Genomic DNA, 17786 nt, shown 5'->3' with positions numbered 1-17786 from the left:
TCTCAAAGATTAATTTCTCTCTCTCTCTCTCTCTCTCTCTCTCTCTCCCTGTTTGTGTGTACATGCATGTACGTTGTAGTCAGTTCCACATCCACCAAAGCAAAGGTAGAGTAGCACTCTAAAAATCTTGAAAATCACAGCCTAAAAAAGGACAAGGTGGGCATATGCCAGCACAAGAAGACAAGAGTAAATAATTAAAATTCTGCAGCAGACTTCCTTTCATGTTGCTTTCTTTTACTATGTGCATATACATACATGCATGCATATTAGAAGGGAAACAAGATTTTACTTCAGCTTCTATGTTAGTCCTCCCTGATATTTTACTTTCAATATCACTTGTATCCAAGCTCAATGAAAGACAAAACCAAATCATTTTACATTTTTATTTCAAATACCCTCCAGTTCCTCTCCCTGCCCTTCTCAAAAAATACATATTTTATGAACTTGAAAATGGCTTGTGACATACACTCCACTCTACACTCTGCCATTTTCAAGCACAGATTTAAGAGCAAGCATCTCAGGTTCATTGCCAAGGCACAATTTGCCTTTTGTCTGATCTTCTGGCAGCTGTGATGAATCCAAAAAAACCCAAATCTGTGGAATCTCCTCAAAAAGAACAAAACAGGGTAGGAAGGCTTCATTATAGACCTTTCCATTTTATAAAAAATACAGTTGCAAGCCTTATAATACCTTATGTCACATTTTGGGCCTGCACCCAGAATAACCTCTCTAGGTAATATAAATATTACTAACAAAAAGCTCAGGTTACACTTGCTTCTCTTACATTTACAGCAAGGGGAAAACAAAGCTCCTTGTTTCAGACTATCTCATATTCCACATTTGCATGCTAAAATGCTCTGTAGCCAAACACCTTCACCGAAACAAACATTATTCCCACCAGACTATCTCAACCTCTGCCTAAAAACAACTTCTCTGATTTGCCTTGGAATCCCACCGCAGCTCAACACAGTGCGTGCTTGGAAAAAAAAATGCTATTTCTAGAACAAAAATAAATGAAACCACATATTCTTATTCCACAGCAAGAAAAAAAAAAAAAAGACAAGCTTTCAAGACAAGCTGCGCAGGATGTCCAGATTCACATATTCATCATGTCAAAACATATTGGACAGTGGGTATTTACTTGCTCAAAGGTTCTCTGCACTGTAGTGACTTTGGTGACTTGTTTACATACACAAATCAAAGGCTGTGAAAGAAAGACTGCAATCCAATTAGCCATTGCTTGAATTCACTGCTGATGGCTTAATCCTATCAGCATCAGCCAATAAAATCACTTTGTTAGGAAACTTTCTATATTTGAAAATAGCTATTAAAGAATGTATTTCATATACAAACACACACATATATACATTATATTACACACACACACACACACACAAGGTTTTCAGTCAACATGCAATGCAAATAAAGGGAATTTCATAGCAATCACTGCCTGAGAAACGAAGAAAAGTGATTATTGGTCAAAGGGAACATGCTCAGGGGTATTTCTTTACTTCTCTCTTACTTCTAATTAGTTTTTTATTCCATACTGTTCATTTCCCCTTAAGGCAGCAGGAAAAAAGAAAAATGGTGTTCTGTACATTTCATAAGTTATTCTGGAATGGTACATTAATTTCTCTCATTTTAATGGGAATTACTGATTAATTGCACACACCCTTAAGATCATATTCATCTGAAAGGCATCATTACTGAAACAGAACTTTCATTTCATTTGAAAGTCATTTGTGACCTTCAATGAGTGTTAAAAATGTAATAGTTGAGGGTTCTCATAAAAATTTCCTATTCATAATTTTTTTCAAATCAGCCTTAACTAGTTAGGCTATTTCTTTCAGGTTTTTCCATCCTACTTATCCATATCCCTGGGCATTCCAGAGGAAGGGCTTTTCTTTTTGCCTTCTGAGCCAACAGCTAGAGTCTACATTCCTGCCTCTGGCCAAGCTCTTGCTGAAATCCATGGTAATACAGTGAATGCAGTCTGCAGGTTCAGACCCTGTAAAGCTTCAGGGTGCTCAGGATTGAAGCCTTGACATTGCAAAGACTTACACACCTGATTAACTTCCACACTCTACAACAATGTTGGCTTCAAAAACAACTCAAAAATACAGAAGCTATGCAGATGGCTTAAATGAAATGTGAATTATGACTTCCAACAATTGCAGTTCCACTTTTAGATGGGCACTATAAAAAGTAAAAGAACTGTTTTTCTGTATGCTTATTTTATTTCCTATGTTTTATATCCACAGTGAATGCTCAAGACCAAAGAGGTGGGCATCAAGTCCCAACTCTGTGTGTACAGATTTGGTCTGTGAAGTGATAGAAGTCAAAGGCACATTTTTAGTCCTTCTGGAAAACGTGTTGGTGTTACAAGCTAGAGGAACACTATCACCTGCAAAAGACAGCATTACTACTTAAAAACAAAAGAGATGAATAGTCATAGAGATATCTCATGACACCCCTTTCTGAGGGCACAGAAGAAAACTGAGGAGCACAACAGCTATAGTCCAAAACATCTGCCAATTTTTTGCTATTATTAAGATGTCATTACATCCTGTCTCCAAACCTACAGTATGACAGTATCTTCATTACAGACCTTCTCAGGGGTCATTCTTTTATGAAGTAAATCCTCCTGGATTGAAATTCAGAGAACTGAGTCTAGGCTGGAATGGCAACCATGAACAAATTTTACTTTGGGTGTTAGGGGAGAAGACAAAAGAGAGTTTTGGATTCCGTTGCCCTTATTGTCACAGCAGTGGACTTCACAGTATCAGGCCCATAATAAAGTACTGTTAAGTGCCATCTGATTGCCTGGTGATGCTGCATTGTCTTTTAAAGTTGCAGGTTCCCAGAGCAGCAATGAAACTCCTGTTGCATTAGTCCCTTTCTGTTTGAAACAAAAACTAGAGCAGATGGACAGCTGGACTAGCTAGTTCTGCCATCCACTAGCTATAACATCCACCAGAAATCGTTGTATGATTAACATTCTTTTTCTTGACATTTCCATCCAAAAGTACTACTACATAGTCTAAAACTGTAAATTAAAAAGGGCTTTCTTGCCTTCTATTTACCCTACCTTCAGAATAGGAACTTGAAACTGGATTAAACAGCACACCCCAAATTAAAATGCTAAAGATTTTATCATATTGTTACATTTGCATATTGGATGTGTTATTTCCCAGATCCTTTTACAAGGAGTAACAGAAAGTGTTCCTCCCATTTGGGCTGTGGAATCCCTTGTGGCTATGGCAATGCATTATGACCCATTTGAGAAATATTTTTCCAGTACACCTCTGTGGTGAGAAGTATGTGGGTTTTGCCACAATCTGTTGCTGAAAATTATCAAAACTAATGTTAATATACAAGCAAGTCTTCTCAGGATTAATACACCAGTTAATGTAACATAGTTAATCAGAATGATCCCTTTGAAGTTTATCAAGGTTAAAAACCACTACAGAGACAAAACAGTACTCTAATGAAGGAAATCCTAAAGTTCTTTTCAAGAGCTCTGTGTCTCAGGGGAAAAAAACAATCCTTTTACCTCTAAAATAAGCAACTCATTTGCAACTTTATGAACTACAATAGGAATTGGAAATTGTGTGGGCTCTTCCCTTACTGAGTGAACCCACAAGGCGCACAGTTCATAGGTCAAGTCCCACTCTCACTTCTGCCACAGCAAGGCCACTGTCTCTGGAATCAGCCTATTGAATTAAAACTTCATTGTGAATTCTACTGGCACATAAGCCAAAGAATAAACCAGTTCTTTGGCTCTCAAAATGTGATGTTTCTTCAATCTCAGATTAAAAAAATGAATAAACTTATGTTTTTCATTTATGACAGTGCATGCAATTTGAGGCAAAAGGAATAGATCTGTCCAGAATAAAATTCAATGATTTGTTTTCTTTCACTTTCTTTACAGCAAGGCCAATCAGAAAGACTAATCTGAAGCCCCACAGATTTCATTTGAAGCCAATGGATTTTTAAAGCTAAGGGGGGAAAAAAAATCCTTCAGTAATATTTACCTTTGCATACGTATGTAATATTTTCCCACTCCTGATCTATTGTGCATTCTGAAAAATTCCTGTCTCCATGAAAATAATATCCTTCTCTACACTGATAGTACACTCTGCTCCACAGGGTGGTAGAGTTGTCCCAGACCATTTCTGTGTGTGGAATCACCAAAGGTTTGCCACAGTCTATTTCTGGAAGAGAAAAATCAGGATAATAAACCTAAAAATGGAAACAATCAAGGCATGTCACAGGATTTAAAGAGGAGATGAAAATTGTCCCAGCAAACAACACTCCACCTTTCTGCACTTCCTAATGACTTCTAAAAGTCAGGTTAGCCTTTCAGAACCTGGAATTTCTTTCCTGTAGTTTCCAACAGGGTGGGGCATTTATCCCTCAAGGTGCTTCATAAAATAAGAGTGTCCTGCTTAGAAGTGGAGAACAAAGATCTACAAGCAAATTTGAACAGTTGGATTTACCTTCCCACAACACTTGACTCCCAGCTGATATTTATTCTTTTATTTCACCTATCATTAGCAACAACAGAGGCCAGAGCATCTCCCCAGGAGATGTAGCTTAGCACAGTCTTGTGGCTGACCTACAAAAGTTGACAGTCATCCTCTAGGCACTGAGGCCAGCCACCATCTCCCTGACATGGACTGAATCTGTAGAAACTTTCAGTCAGCTTTCTGGAGAGTGAGAGATTCCCCACATTTAGGGAACCTTCAGATAGGGAGATGCAGGCAGTTTCTCCTCCCTACAACCCATGAAGCAGCCCACCTGAAGAAAGTGTGCATGAAACTCAAGACAACGGCATAGGAAATTACTCTATGCCAGATAACAGGGGAGGGATTTTGCACTCCAATTCATATAATACTTTCACGCACAGAAACATCTGAAAAATGATACATGGTCCAAGGAGTGACATGGAAGAACAGCATCAAGAGGGTTGTATTCTATCACCGCTAGGTTTAATTTAAGCTTTGAAAGAAGGAGGAGCTGCTTCAGACAAGGAGAAAGAGCACTTCTGGGAGGGGAACTGATTGGTTATTCAGGCTGCAGCAGACATAATTAGAAAGCTGGGGTAATGTACTTTGAAATTTATTCATTTACTTGGTTGTTTTCAGGGGCTTCACAATAAAATTAGGGAACTGAAAGAATTAAGAGAGAAGATCTAATCAACTGAAAGATATTTTGGGTTAAAATTCCCTCTCAAATCCACAGTGAATCTTACACTCCAGTTAAAGCTTCTGCATTGCTTCACTTATAGGAAGCTAAAAATGTAAGAATTCGAACCTTACCTTCACTAAAGCTTATATGCAGAAAAGAAGTGTTTTTTAAAAGTGTTCAATGAATGATCTTAAATGATTCTGAGATTCCATTCAGAAAAAAAGTAAAATAAAGAAGTAAAAAATAAAGCATGTAGAATCATAATTTTATAATTTACAATAACACCTTTAAAGGAAAACTTAATCATATACTTTGCAATGGAAACACATCTACTATAATGATTACCTTTCTTTTCAAACATCAGTATGCATGCATGTATATACATATAGCACATAGAAAAAGCTTCTCTTTAGAATAACAAATTTACATGCAAAGAATATATTTAACTTATAGAAGGATAATATTTGCTGGCATACAAAAATTACTACTCCTTAACTCCAGCTATCTGCCCTCAGCCTTTCAATATATCAAAGACCAAAAAACAGAAATGCTGAATTATGTTCCTGTGTAACTAAGCAAGCCCTTTATTTCTAAAAGTAGAGGTTGGTTGAAACATTGACGAAGTGCATTCAAAAAATTACTAAATTTGATACCAAGGAACAGAAGGCTTGACCTTGTTGAATCAAGCTGATGAGATACTAATCCTCCAGGGAATGGAAAAGTGAAGTTGTGCCAATGTAAAAGCTGATTAAGGACTCAGGTCACATTAATTAATAATATGAATTCAGAGTAACAACCCACTGGAAATTCTGTTAGGTAAAATATAATTCTCTTTTTATGTGTTTTTGTGTTTCTTCTTAACAAAGAACTAGTTAGGCTACATTCTTCCAAATTATAAAAACAAAAGGGATTTATGATTCGTGTCAAATAATAAGAGCTTGCTTGAGTAATCAATGTGAGTAACTAGCAACAGTCTGAATATGGGAATTTCAAGGGAAGGTTACCTAGTAACAACGGCTCAATTTCTAAGTAGTGGCTTCAGCCACAGAGTAGGCGTTGGGCTAGAAGAAAGCAGCGATTTAGGTTGGACTTCCATCTCATGGAAATCCCAAAGCCTCATATGCAAAAAATGCTGAAGACGTAGCCTTTCATCGCTAGAATCTGTTAACATTTAAGAATCTGCTGCAACTTCATTAGCAACGGATATAAAAAACTGTTTAGTTTACGGCTTTTGTTTTGTGAGTTCCTATGCCAGAAGACTGCATAAACTGAATGCCCAAAGAGGGTGTCTCCAGCTTATAAACTGCATGACTGCTATTTATAGTGATGCCTGAAACAACACCTATGCTAAATAAATCTGAAGGCAGATGTGATTTACCTTTGCACACCAAATCAGTACCATCCCATTGTCCTTTGGCATTGCAAACTGCAGTCTGATTGCCACTTGCAATAAGGTAACCATGAACACAATTGTAAATAACTTCACTTCCATATGTGGTTCCACTCAAAGATGCTGGATGTGCATTTATGATAGAGGGTGGAACTCCACAATCCACACCTACACAGGGGAAGAAAGAGGAAAATAAATTGTTATTCAAACAACAAAAGGAAGGAAGGAAGGAAGGAAGGTTGCTCTCCCATGAAACTATTTTTTTCATCATTATCAATTAACCATCTCCTGTGGTAATCAAATTCTCCCATGTATCCTCTCCCATCGTGGGATTGACAGAGTGCTCTGGCTAGTCCAGAACTATGGTCAGATCCAAACACAGTAAGTTCTGCCTGCCTTTTCCTCACTATGGTATGCTAAATTCATGTCAAACCAGCTAGTTTGTTAATATACTCAAAATGTCCCAGGTTTCAATCAAGATTCTCCTTCTTTTACAAACACGATTAAAGTGTTTAAAGGCCAGTTGGTTCTAAAGCTTTTAGGGAGAGAAAGGGTCAGACAGAAGCAGACGGACAAGCAGAAACTAACTTCAGGAGATCAAACTTAAAAAAAAAAAAAAAAAAAAAAGCATAGGGACCAGATAAATGCAAAACCATAAAAGATGTTGCAACATGTAACACAAACCCTTCCTCTTAAAGCAAGAATCTACATGCTTTTCAAAACATGCTGTAATAACTAAGTTGTTTTATACACAAAAAGCCTTCAGGCTAAATCAGAATTTGCAAAATAAGTGTAGTAGTACAAAAAACAGTCTGTTTGACAGGATGTACATTTTTTAGAGTAAGCATCTACCTACCTGCTTTCATAATAGCATGATAAAAAAAAAAAAACAAAAAAACCCCCCACATTCAACAATTTAACTACAACTCTCCACATACATCGCCTCTTCCCAGAGAACTAACTATGCGAGATTTTGGCTCAAGACAATTCTGCTCATTAACATTCAAGGAAAGCTGTATTCTTTGAAGGCACACTACAACCACATTCATATACTTAAATCAGAAAAAAGGGGACCTGTTCCACTCACAGTACCTTGATGTTAGGTCAAATACCCTACCAAACATAACCTTATTTGATCTGTCAGTTTCATCATAAATAAAATCATTAATAAAATAAATTTCTAAATTACCATAGGAAGTAACACAAATTCTAATTTGAAAGCATTCTTGATTTTCCTGAATGAGAAGGAATTACACTTGGCCAGGAGAAATTCCTAGATTAGTCAAAATAATCGTCAGGGAAATTGTGAGATTTTAAAGAATTTTTTAAAAACTCCCTTCCTAATGTTAAGAAGATATGGCTACTCAGACTTGCTGGTTTTACAGAAAGAGAAGAAATCTTTACTGAAATCCAGGAAAAGCAACTTGCAATAAAAGAGGAAACAGTTTGTCATTTCAACCTCATGAGCTGTTTTTTGGGGTTTGAGTTGCTTTATTCCAATTAATCACCAGAGGTATGCTCAAAACTCCAGTCTGACCTATTGTTTGATTGTGGAAATTAAAAAATCATATGCCAAAACTTCACTAAAAATATTACTTAAAAAACTATACTGAGAATTCACAAGGGGTGCCTTCCACAAGCTTTCTTTAGTGGACCTCTTGAGGCTTTGGGCATTTTCTTTTTGTTTTGAAATTCATTTTGTTTTATTTATTTTGAGGAGAAAAGTGTTATTGCAATTGCCTTACTTTCCATGTCACTGTATTTTATTATTTATAAATAACTACTGCCAGTAATTTCATAGTAAATTGTCTGGTCCCTTCCTTAAGAATTTGCTGGTGATGTTTAATACTTCACCTTTTCCAGCCACACTTGCTTTAGCACCCTTATTCTAATTTTTACTCACACACACACACACACACACACACACACACGGTATCTATCCACTGTCAAAAAAACAAAACAAAACAAGAAAGAACTAGAAATAAAGAATATTTTTCGTATTTTGAGGGAAGGATTCTCTTCATTAACACATTATTTTCAGGACTACAATCTTCCTCTTCCCTGTATTGTTGTTATATACATTGTAGCTTATGTTAACTAGCATTTTTTGTCATTTAACTAACATATAGATTTTCTAACTATTCACAGGAACACAAAATACTGCAGAATGGGTAATTACAATACCAAAGCAAGTGGAAGTTTTAATGATGCTTACAAGAAGTATTCAGAGATCTTCTGAAAGCATTTCATTATGTTAAAATCAGGAAGGCTATCTAGCAATGAAGAGCGGTATGATGCCTCTTTTGCAACTGCAGTCAACCTTAGGAAAAAACCTCACATGCTCCAGAAAAACTGTGTCTTTTCCTATAATGTCATATATTTCAGTGTTTCTCATGAAATACTTCAGAAATTTAATGTTTGCTAAGCCTCAGCTCACAGACACAAGAACACATTGCTCTGCTTGTAGAAATGAAAGGACCAGCATCCAAAATGACATTCTAGGAACAAGAGGTGGCATAATTTTATTACATATTTACTAGAAAATAAACCTGTTCCTGCTCAGAGTTTTGTAAAAAAATCCTGACAGAAAATGGTAATTCATTGTTCATGTACTGAAGGGCATGTTACTCTGAAGCAGCTTCAAATTAGAAATATCTGCAAAACATTAATACATAGAATAACCTGTCATTTTATTCTTTTTTTTTTTTTAAATAGCCAGAACTTGTAGAAATACCTTTGAATTGAGGAACTGGCCTACTTTCTTTCGCAAACACACTTCAGAGAATCACAGAACAGTTGAGGTTGGAAGGGACCTTTAAAGATCATCTAGTCCAAGCCCCCCTGCTCAAGCAGAGTCTCCTAGAGCCTGTTGCCCAGGACCTTGTCCAGACAGCTTTTGAATATCTCCAAGGATGGAGACTCCACCACCTCTCTGGACAACATGATCCAGTGCTCAGTTACCCTCACTGTAAAAAAGTTTTTCCTTACGTTCAGACGGAAATTCCTGTGTTTCCATTTGTGCCCACTGCCTGTCGTCCTAGCACCACTGAAAAGAGTCTGGCCCCAAGCTCTTTATACCTGCCCTTCAGATAGCTATCCACATTGATAAGATTCCCCACTCAGCCTTCTCTTCTCCAGGCTACACAGTCCCAGCTATCTCAGCCTTTCTTCATATGACAGACGCTCCAGTCCCTTAATCACCTTAGTAGTCCATTAGACTTGCTCCAGTAGCTCCATGTCTCTCTTGTTCTGGGAAGCCCAGAACTGGACGCAGTACTCCAGATGTGGCCTCACCAGGGCTGAGGAGAGGGGGAGGATCACCTCCCTCCACCTGCTGGCAACACTCTTCCTCATGCACCCCAGGATACCACTGGCCTTCTTGGCCACAAGGGCACATTGCTGGCTCACAGTCAAGTTGTTGTCCACCAGCACTCCCAGGTCCTTCTCTGCAGAGCTGCTTTCCAGCAGGTCAGCCCCCAGCCTCTACTGGGGCATGGGGTTATTCCTCCCTAGGTGAAGGACTTGGCACTTCCCTTTGTTGAACTTCATGAGGTTCCTCTCCGCCCACCTCTCCAGCCTGTCCAGGTCTCTCTGAATGGCAGCACAGCCCTCTGGTGTAGCAGCTGTTCCTCCCAGTTTGGTATCATCAGCAAACTTGCTGAGGGTGCACTCTGTCCCTTCATCCAGGTCACTGATGAGTAAGTTGAACAGGGCTGGACCCAGTACTGACCCCTGGGGGACACCGCTAGCTACAGGCCTCCAACTAGACTCTGTGCCACTGATCACAACTCTCTGAGCTCTGCCTTTCAGCCAGTTCTCAATCCACCTCACTGTCTGCTCATCTAACCCGCACTTCCTGAGCTTGTCTATGAGGATGTTATGGGAGACAGTGTCAAAAGCCTTGCTGAAGTCAAGGGAGACAACACCCACTGCTCTCCCCTCATCTACCCAGCCAGTCATTCCATCACAGAAGGCTATCAGATTGGTTAAGCATGATTTCCCCTTGGTGAAGCCATGCTGACTACTCCTGATCACCTTCTTGTCCTCCACATGCTTGGAGATGGCCTCCAGGATGAGCTGCTCCATCACCTTTCCAGGGATGGAGGTGAGGCTGACTGGCCTGGAGTTCCCTGGGTCCTCCTTCTTGCCCTTTTTGAAGACTGGGGTGACACTGGCTTTCTTCCAGTCTTCAGGCACCTCTCCTGTTCTCCATGACCTTTCAAAGATGACTGACAGTGGCCTTGCAGTGACGCTGGCCAGTTCCCTCTGCACTTGTGGGTGTATCTCATCAGGGCCAGTTCTGTGTGTCCAGTTTGTTTAAGTGATCCATAACCTGATCCTCCTGCACCTCCTTGCACCATGCATTTTTCCCCATGCATAAACCCCCTTAATGAAGAATTTAAGAAAGGTTTAAAAATACAGAAACTCCTTTCACCTTTACAGCTTAAAGTGGCAGGTTCCCAAGTTTCATTTGCAGTGCAAATGGAAAACTCTCCCTCTTCGCTGTAAAATCCTTCTTCACATTCATAACGAACCACGCTTCCTGGTACCAAGCTGTAGTTCCCTACAGTGTAGCCATGCTTCATCTCAGGAGGGGAGCCACATCTGATTTCTGCAAAGAGAAAAGCCTGGGTTTAAAGTACAGATTTCATGGTACAAAAAACAGAACACATAACCACTTTAAGAAGAGCTGGACTGGACAGTCACATCACAAAATATGTCTATCTGCGTGACTCTGAGGGAAGCCAAACACTTGCCTTGGCCACAGTCTCATGAACACAGAGATGCAACAAATGAGCCCACGTCTTTATCATCTTCATTACCATTCAGCTGTAGCAATTCACAACACCAAAAACATGACACCGGAATGTGATGGTGCCTTGGATGTCCTGGTTTTGTTACAGCAATGCCTGAATTTTCCTTCAACACCAGAGGAAAATTTCAGGCCCTAGTGCGCAGCTCTATTTCCCTGTGCGCAGGAAAGGTGGAGCGCTGCAGCTAAGCTGAAATCAAACCGTCTGCCCCTCAATTCCTTCAGCTCACTGAACCAGGTCGCCTACAAATGCTGCGCTCCTCCCAGCCAGCTACAGGACAGGGCTCACTTGTCAGGCTCCACCGGTGGCCTCCTCAGCACAGATATGCTGCTTTCCCGCAGTGTGTGGAGGGGGGCAGTCAGTAAGATAGGCAGGGTACTGACAACCCTGGCAAAACGGAGCAGCGCACTCTAGCTGGAAAAACTGATAAAACCGGAGGCAGTGAGCTTTACTGACAACTCTTGCAGTGATCTGGCATTGAGAGAGATGGGTTTAACCCAAGCAGCTCCTCCCACCTGGGAGGCGTGGGTCCACTGAGCACGCTGACAGCTACAGCCTGCACTGCTAGCACTCTGCATCTGCGAAAACTTATGCTGGAGAAATAGGAGAGGAGGAAAAGAGGAATCATTTCAAATTCAGATTTATTCCTTTTTATGGCAAGATAAACAGAGCAGTTGATTCATGCAGGTGGCACAGTAACAAATGGCTAAATTATTATTTTATTATTCCTCTCCCCCAGGCCTGTTTTATTCACTTGATCTCTCTCACTAGCTATTTATCCCTTCTTCCCTTCCCTTGAAGCAGTATAATTATTTATGCAAGTGAAATAGGGCATATTTCCTCTCTTCTCAGAAACTAATTATATCACCTTCACGGCATATTAAACTTCTCTGATGCTGCACACTCAAACCACTGTTGCGATCCTGTAGCAATCACATCCTGTGTTGATCCTACCATCCAGACATCATTGCAACATGTTGAACATGAGAAGAAAAGAGTAATCATACAGCAAGTAAAGTCCACACAGAGGACTTTTGCTTTGCAAACTTAGGTCAGAGCAAGCACCACTGTATCACAATAGATCTGATTTTATTAGCCAACATGAACAGCATCCAAAGGCTCTCACCTTTGCACGAAACCATGTTCCCATCTGGATGAAAAGATTGCTCTCCATTTTCCAATTTATAACCATCAATGCAGTAACACTTGTAGCTTCCTTCAGTATTCACACATCTTGCATTGTGACCACACAGCCCAGATTCTTCACATTCATCTATATCTAGAAATTCAGAGCAAAATGTATGCATTTTTTAACAGATTTCTTTTTTTTTTTCTTTCTTTTTATTAGTTAATGTAGGACTCCAGCTTAAAATGCACAAAGGATTGCCTGAATGGTTCTGTATAGCTCCTGATGGCTCTTCTGGGAAATAAAGGAGGTTATCATTACCCAATGTTCAACCACCTGGAAGAATGAGATTCTTAGAATTTTGTACCTATCTTTTCAAATTGGTTTCTGTTTCACCTGACAAATAGTTTCCAATTTATTTCCTGCTATAACCATCCCATAAAAAAAATCCCACCTCTGCAAATATTGTAATCAGTCACAAACAGTTAATTATTGTGACAAGGAACTAATATCCACACTGAACACAAATATGACATTCAAGGGGAAAAAAGAAGTATAATCTTATTTTCTTAATCTAGTTTCTTTTACTGCAAAGACTGTTGCTACAAAGTTACATTCAAGCAATAATTCATAATAAAAGAGCAAAGAATTAAAAAATGGAACTAATTCACAGTTGTTAGAACTTAGATGTCAAACAAATGTTTGCAGCATACAGCAGAAACTGCTGTGATACAGTTTTGGAAAGAAAATTCTACAGTAACCAGAAAAATACTGGTGCAGTAGAAAATGAAGTTCTGGATTCCTGGCTGTCAAGACTCCTCGTGACATCTACCTGTACAGTTCGTTCCATCATTGGGAATAAACGTCTTGTTGTTGTTAGAGGCACGATATCCATCAAGGCAAACGCAGTAAAAACTTCCATGTGTGTTATGACACAGGGTATGGTTCCCGCAGATCTTGGTGGCTCCAATCTGGCATTCGTCTTTGTCTGTCAGCATATTCAAAACACATCAGAGAGATTAAAAATGTAAAATACCCTCTCCTCCTCACTCATTCTTGAGTAACAAGACTTCCCGTTACCGTTTGTTTCCCTAAGTTATTTGGGCCGTAAACACTGCTTGAAAGCTGGAGCATTTAGACCAATAGAGGTTGTTGTCCCTGGATGAGACTGTGAACAGTGCTTCATGACACAGCTTGGGCTGCTCTAAGAGCTGTTGAAATCGGAAGGACCCGCTCCCCTCTACTGCTCCTCCTTCCAGTGTGCCCTGGCCGTAGCACTTGATGGAGCTTGTGCTTGTCTTATTCAGCTTGCTCAACTGACAGGGAATTAACCTGGCAAACCACCTAACTTGCCTTTGCCCATAAAAATGAGATGATTACTGAGCTCTGGGCAGGGTTCAGTGAGTGCCAGAGCTTGTGGAAGGGAGGAGAAGAGATGAAGAGGAAGAGATCAGAGGCGGGGGCCCTTCCCCTTTAAGCAGGGGTAAGCTATTACATCCACTTAGACATAGCATTTGACTTCATCCTTTGACTCACACATTGATCTGTCATGTATAAGACAGTATTAAAAAGACAGCTACAATAAACAACAATGCTGAACAATACTTTTCATATAACAAATATCTATTTGCATGTGACAAATCTGTGTAAACATGCACACTGTTATTAAGAACAGACTTTCAATTTCTGACACTAATTTTAAATTACTCAGTAATCTGGAAAAAATAGTGAAGACAGCTAAGTTTAATTGTTAGTTTTATTGTGTAGTTCTCAGTTCAACAATGCATAGGTAAAAAAGAACAATAAAGTGAACCCTATCATATGTAAGAAAATTTTTTTAAGATGGAATAAAAAAATAAAACAAGCCACTCCAATACATTATATTTTGAAAGCAAACATTTGATAAAGCCTTACATTCTCTAAGACAAAATGAATTTACAGTCTTTCATTATACGATAGAAATTGAATAAAATACTTAAACAACTAAGTACAAAACAATACTTACACTAAATACAAGTAAAGTACGGCCCCCAGCTAGCCATTAAAAGAAATGAAAAGCAATCCATACGTATTCTAGGTTTTGGAAATACTGTCAGGAAATGACAAAGCTCTTATTCTGTTTTGTGTAACTCAGTGATATTACCCAAGAGAAGACATTTTAGGAATGTACAGTTTCTTGCCATTGTACAAAGAGGTAGCCTACCTTGACAATGTGTTCTTCCATTCCCCACAAATCCATAGTTACAAATACAGACGCTTTTTCCTTCTATTTGATGACAAGTAGCATGAATGTGGCAAGTAGCACAGACATCTGGAACTGATCTCTTCACAACTGCTTTAACACAAGGACACAATTACTTTAAAAAAATTGGTCTGGTATAAGGAACTAGCACAGAGCTTAGAGTGGAGGTAAAATTCAGATTAAACCCAAAGAATAAAATCACACCTCCTCCCACCTCATTTTCAAACCAGAAGGAAAACCACAGCCATAGTACTCAAGGACTAAACTTAGAAAACAGAGAGAAAGAAGAAAGGATTAAGGAAAATAACTACACTGGGCAGTTTTCTCCATCCACCTATTATTTGATAACAAATAAACCAGCTTTTCATGACAGCAGTTGGCAAGGCATACATGACCTATATAATAAATAGCTACCCAATATTATTAATCTTTTCTCCATACGCACTTTCTTTCCCTTGGTCAATTTGTATCTTACGTGCTCAATATGTAACCATTTAGTATAAAAGCTATTCACAAAAATGATGTTGAGAATGCTGCCAGGATGAAAATGGCTTGTAATAAAGCTGTTTTTAAAATGAATTTATCTTAGCAGTAGTAGAGGAGCATATGACACACAACCTAATTTATTATAATTTGAAAGTATGACAAATGTATATGAAACTAGAATTAAATATGAACTCATTCCCTTATTTGTAATCATACTTTTGGCGTATTTTGTGAATTTCTCTCTGTTTTTCGTAAGCTCTTTTCATTATCTTTACACATGCAACAGCTTTCCAATGATAAACCTCAGAATGGACAGCTTGAATAGACAAAGCACGTGTATGCTTACACCCTTTTTACATTTTTTAAAAATAACTACTTAATCCTGCACTAGCTGATTATGTCTCAAGGTGCTAGACATAACAAGAATGGAATTTTTTATTTTTCCAAGACACATAGACTGATAAGGATGGTACAGTTCTTATTAAATACAAATCTTATTGTGTACATAATAGCCCTTACAAGGTTTTCTTCACGTGTCTGTACACTGTTTTGAAATATGTAAACACGACTTGAAGAAGAGGGCAGCTGAAGACTCTAGGCAGCTTTTTTACACACACAAATTTATCAGATTGCCAAAAAAAAAAAAAAAAAAAAAGCCTTTCCAGGTGCACAGTATTTTATTTTTTACTCCCAGTGCATTTCTGAGTTTAAGACACACAGGAAGCATCATATATTCCTACTAATTCGCTATGCATTTACAAACTTTTTTTGTGCGTGCTCCCCAAGGAGAACAGAAAACAGAAACCTATTAGCATGAAGTGGTAGTCAACACGGACTAGAAAATTAAATTAAAAACAGCCATAGTAAGAAGTAGCTCATGATACTTCAATCTTCTGATAAGAATTGGGAGCGCCTGCCCCAGATTGCCGCTACAGGATATAAAACCGTGCATGTCCCCCTACTATCGCAGATGATGTTTTGTGACTTATTTCCACTTGCTAACGCCCAAATTCTCGCAGCTGCACAAAAGTCATCTCAACGATTTCAACCCTATCGACCAGATCTCGTGAACGCCATGAGAAGCGATACGCAATTCCCACGGAGGGCGAGAAAGCGGCACGGGCCAGCACACCAACACCAACCGAGTGCGCGGGACAGCCCAAAGGGTGGGGGGCAACCCCAGGGGGAGCAGGGGGGCAACCCAAACGGTGTGGGGGCACAGGCGCAACCAAATGGTGTGTGGGCAACCCAAATGGTGTGTGGGCAACCCAAAGGGAGAGGGACGATCCAGAGGGAGCGGAGGCAGCCCAAAGAGGGGCACAGGGGCCACCCAAACTGTGTGGGAGCAAACCAGCGGGAGCAGGGGCAACCCCAGGGGGACAGAGGCAACCCAAAGCATGTGGGGGCCACCCGAAGGGCACAGGGTGCCCCTTGCCACCACCCCATCCCCGTCCCGCTCCGTTGCGCGGGCCCTGCCAGGCTGGGAGTCCTGGCCGCTCCTGCAGGTGCCTCGGCGGCCACCGGCCCAACATGGGGCCTGCTGGGCTGGCACCTGGGCACGGGTGGGGAGGCAGGGGGCAGGGGGGCAGGCAGGGAGGCAGGCAGGCAGGCAGGGAGGTGGGGAGGGAGGCAGGGAGGCGGGGAGGGAGGCAGGCAGGGAGAGAGAGAGGGAGGCAGGGAGGCAGGCATGCAGGGGAGCGGGCGCCGCCCGGGCCCGCGGCCCGCACTTACCCCGCGGCTGCCCGGCGCAGAGCAGCGCCAGCAGCAGCAGCGGCCCCCGGGCGCCCCCCGCGCTCATGTCGCCGCCGCCGCCGCCGCATCCTCCCCGCGGGCGGCAGCCAGGGCGGCCGGGGCAGGGCGGGGGGCCGCGCCGGGGGCCAGGGCGTCGCGCTGCCCCAGCGCCTGCGGCCGCAGGCAGGCGGGGGGGGGGAGGGGAGGCAGGGGGCGCCCGCCCCGCCCGCAACCGCCTTATCGCCGCCGCCTGCCCGCCCTCGGCCTCGGCCCCCTCTCGCCTCGCCTCGCCTCGCCTCGCCTCGCCGCCCCGGCCCTCCCGCCTGCCTCTCCGCCCTCGCGGCCCCTCCGGGCCCTTTCCTCCCTCCGCCGAGAAGCCCCGACCCACAAAACGCGCTTTCTGCTTGCTTTCCTTCTCTCTGCCCGCGCCGGCACAACCGCTTCCTTCCCCAGGACGCTGCCGCTGCCCGGGCCGGGCGGCTGGCAGCGCTGATAAGGGCGGTCGGCGGCCTGGCCTCAGCCGGAGCACGGGGAGAGGGTGTTTGCGACTGCTGGGAAAGGGGGGAAAACAGCGCTTGGGAAGTGGCGCCTCTCTTCACGTGGACGGGCCCTCTTGCCCCCGCCGTCTCCGGTCGCTGTTGGCAAAACGGCCGTGGCCGGAGATGCCTGGAGGAAGCGCGCGGGCTCAGCTCATGCCCCTCTAACACGAGGCAAACGCCTGCTTTGCGGGGTATCCGCTAACTGGCTCTGCTAAAAAGGGACTGCAAGTTTTGCCAAAGTGGCTATATGCAGCTAAAGAAATCATAT

The 17786-nt window shown here is 41.6% G+C and overlaps 1 protein-coding gene across 5 annotated transcripts in view; it reads right to left on the bottom strand.

Annotated features, from left to right (window-relative positions):
• Positions 1 to 17046, bottom strand: part of SUSD1 (sushi domain containing 1) — a 50552-nt gene extending 33506 nt beyond the window's left edge. For 3 of the 5 annotated variants that reach the window (XM_067316484.1, XM_067316487.1, XM_067316486.1), the window contains exons 1-7: positions 16980 to 17046; positions 14724 to 14855; positions 13353 to 13508; positions 12521 to 12673; positions 11016 to 11192; positions 6569 to 6748; positions 4035 to 4214 (exon numbers count right to left, since the gene is read on the bottom strand). In XM_067316484.1, coding sequence (XP_067172585.1) covers positions 4035 to 4214; positions 6569 to 6748; positions 11016 to 11192; positions 12521 to 12673; positions 13353 to 13508; positions 14724 to 14855; positions 16980 to 17046 — 1045 coding nt within the window. The remainder of the gene's footprint in view (positions 1 to 4034; positions 4215 to 6568; positions 6749 to 11015; positions 11193 to 12520; positions 12674 to 13352; positions 13509 to 14723; positions 14856 to 16979) is intronic. The other 2 variants (XM_067316485.1, XM_067316488.1) reach the window with 2 other exon arrangements.
• Positions 17047 to 17786: the final 740 nt, after the last annotated feature.

The sequence above is a fragment of the Apteryx mantelli genome, chromosome Z, assembly GCF_036417845.1.
Source record: "Apteryx mantelli isolate bAptMan1 chromosome Z, bAptMan1.hap1, whole genome shotgun sequence".
Lineage (NCBI taxonomy): Eukaryota > Metazoa > Chordata > Aves > Apterygiformes > Apterygidae > Apteryx > Apteryx mantelli.
The sequence above is the reverse complement of the archived record's forward strand: the minus strand, read 5'-3'. Positions and strand labels throughout refer to the sequence as shown.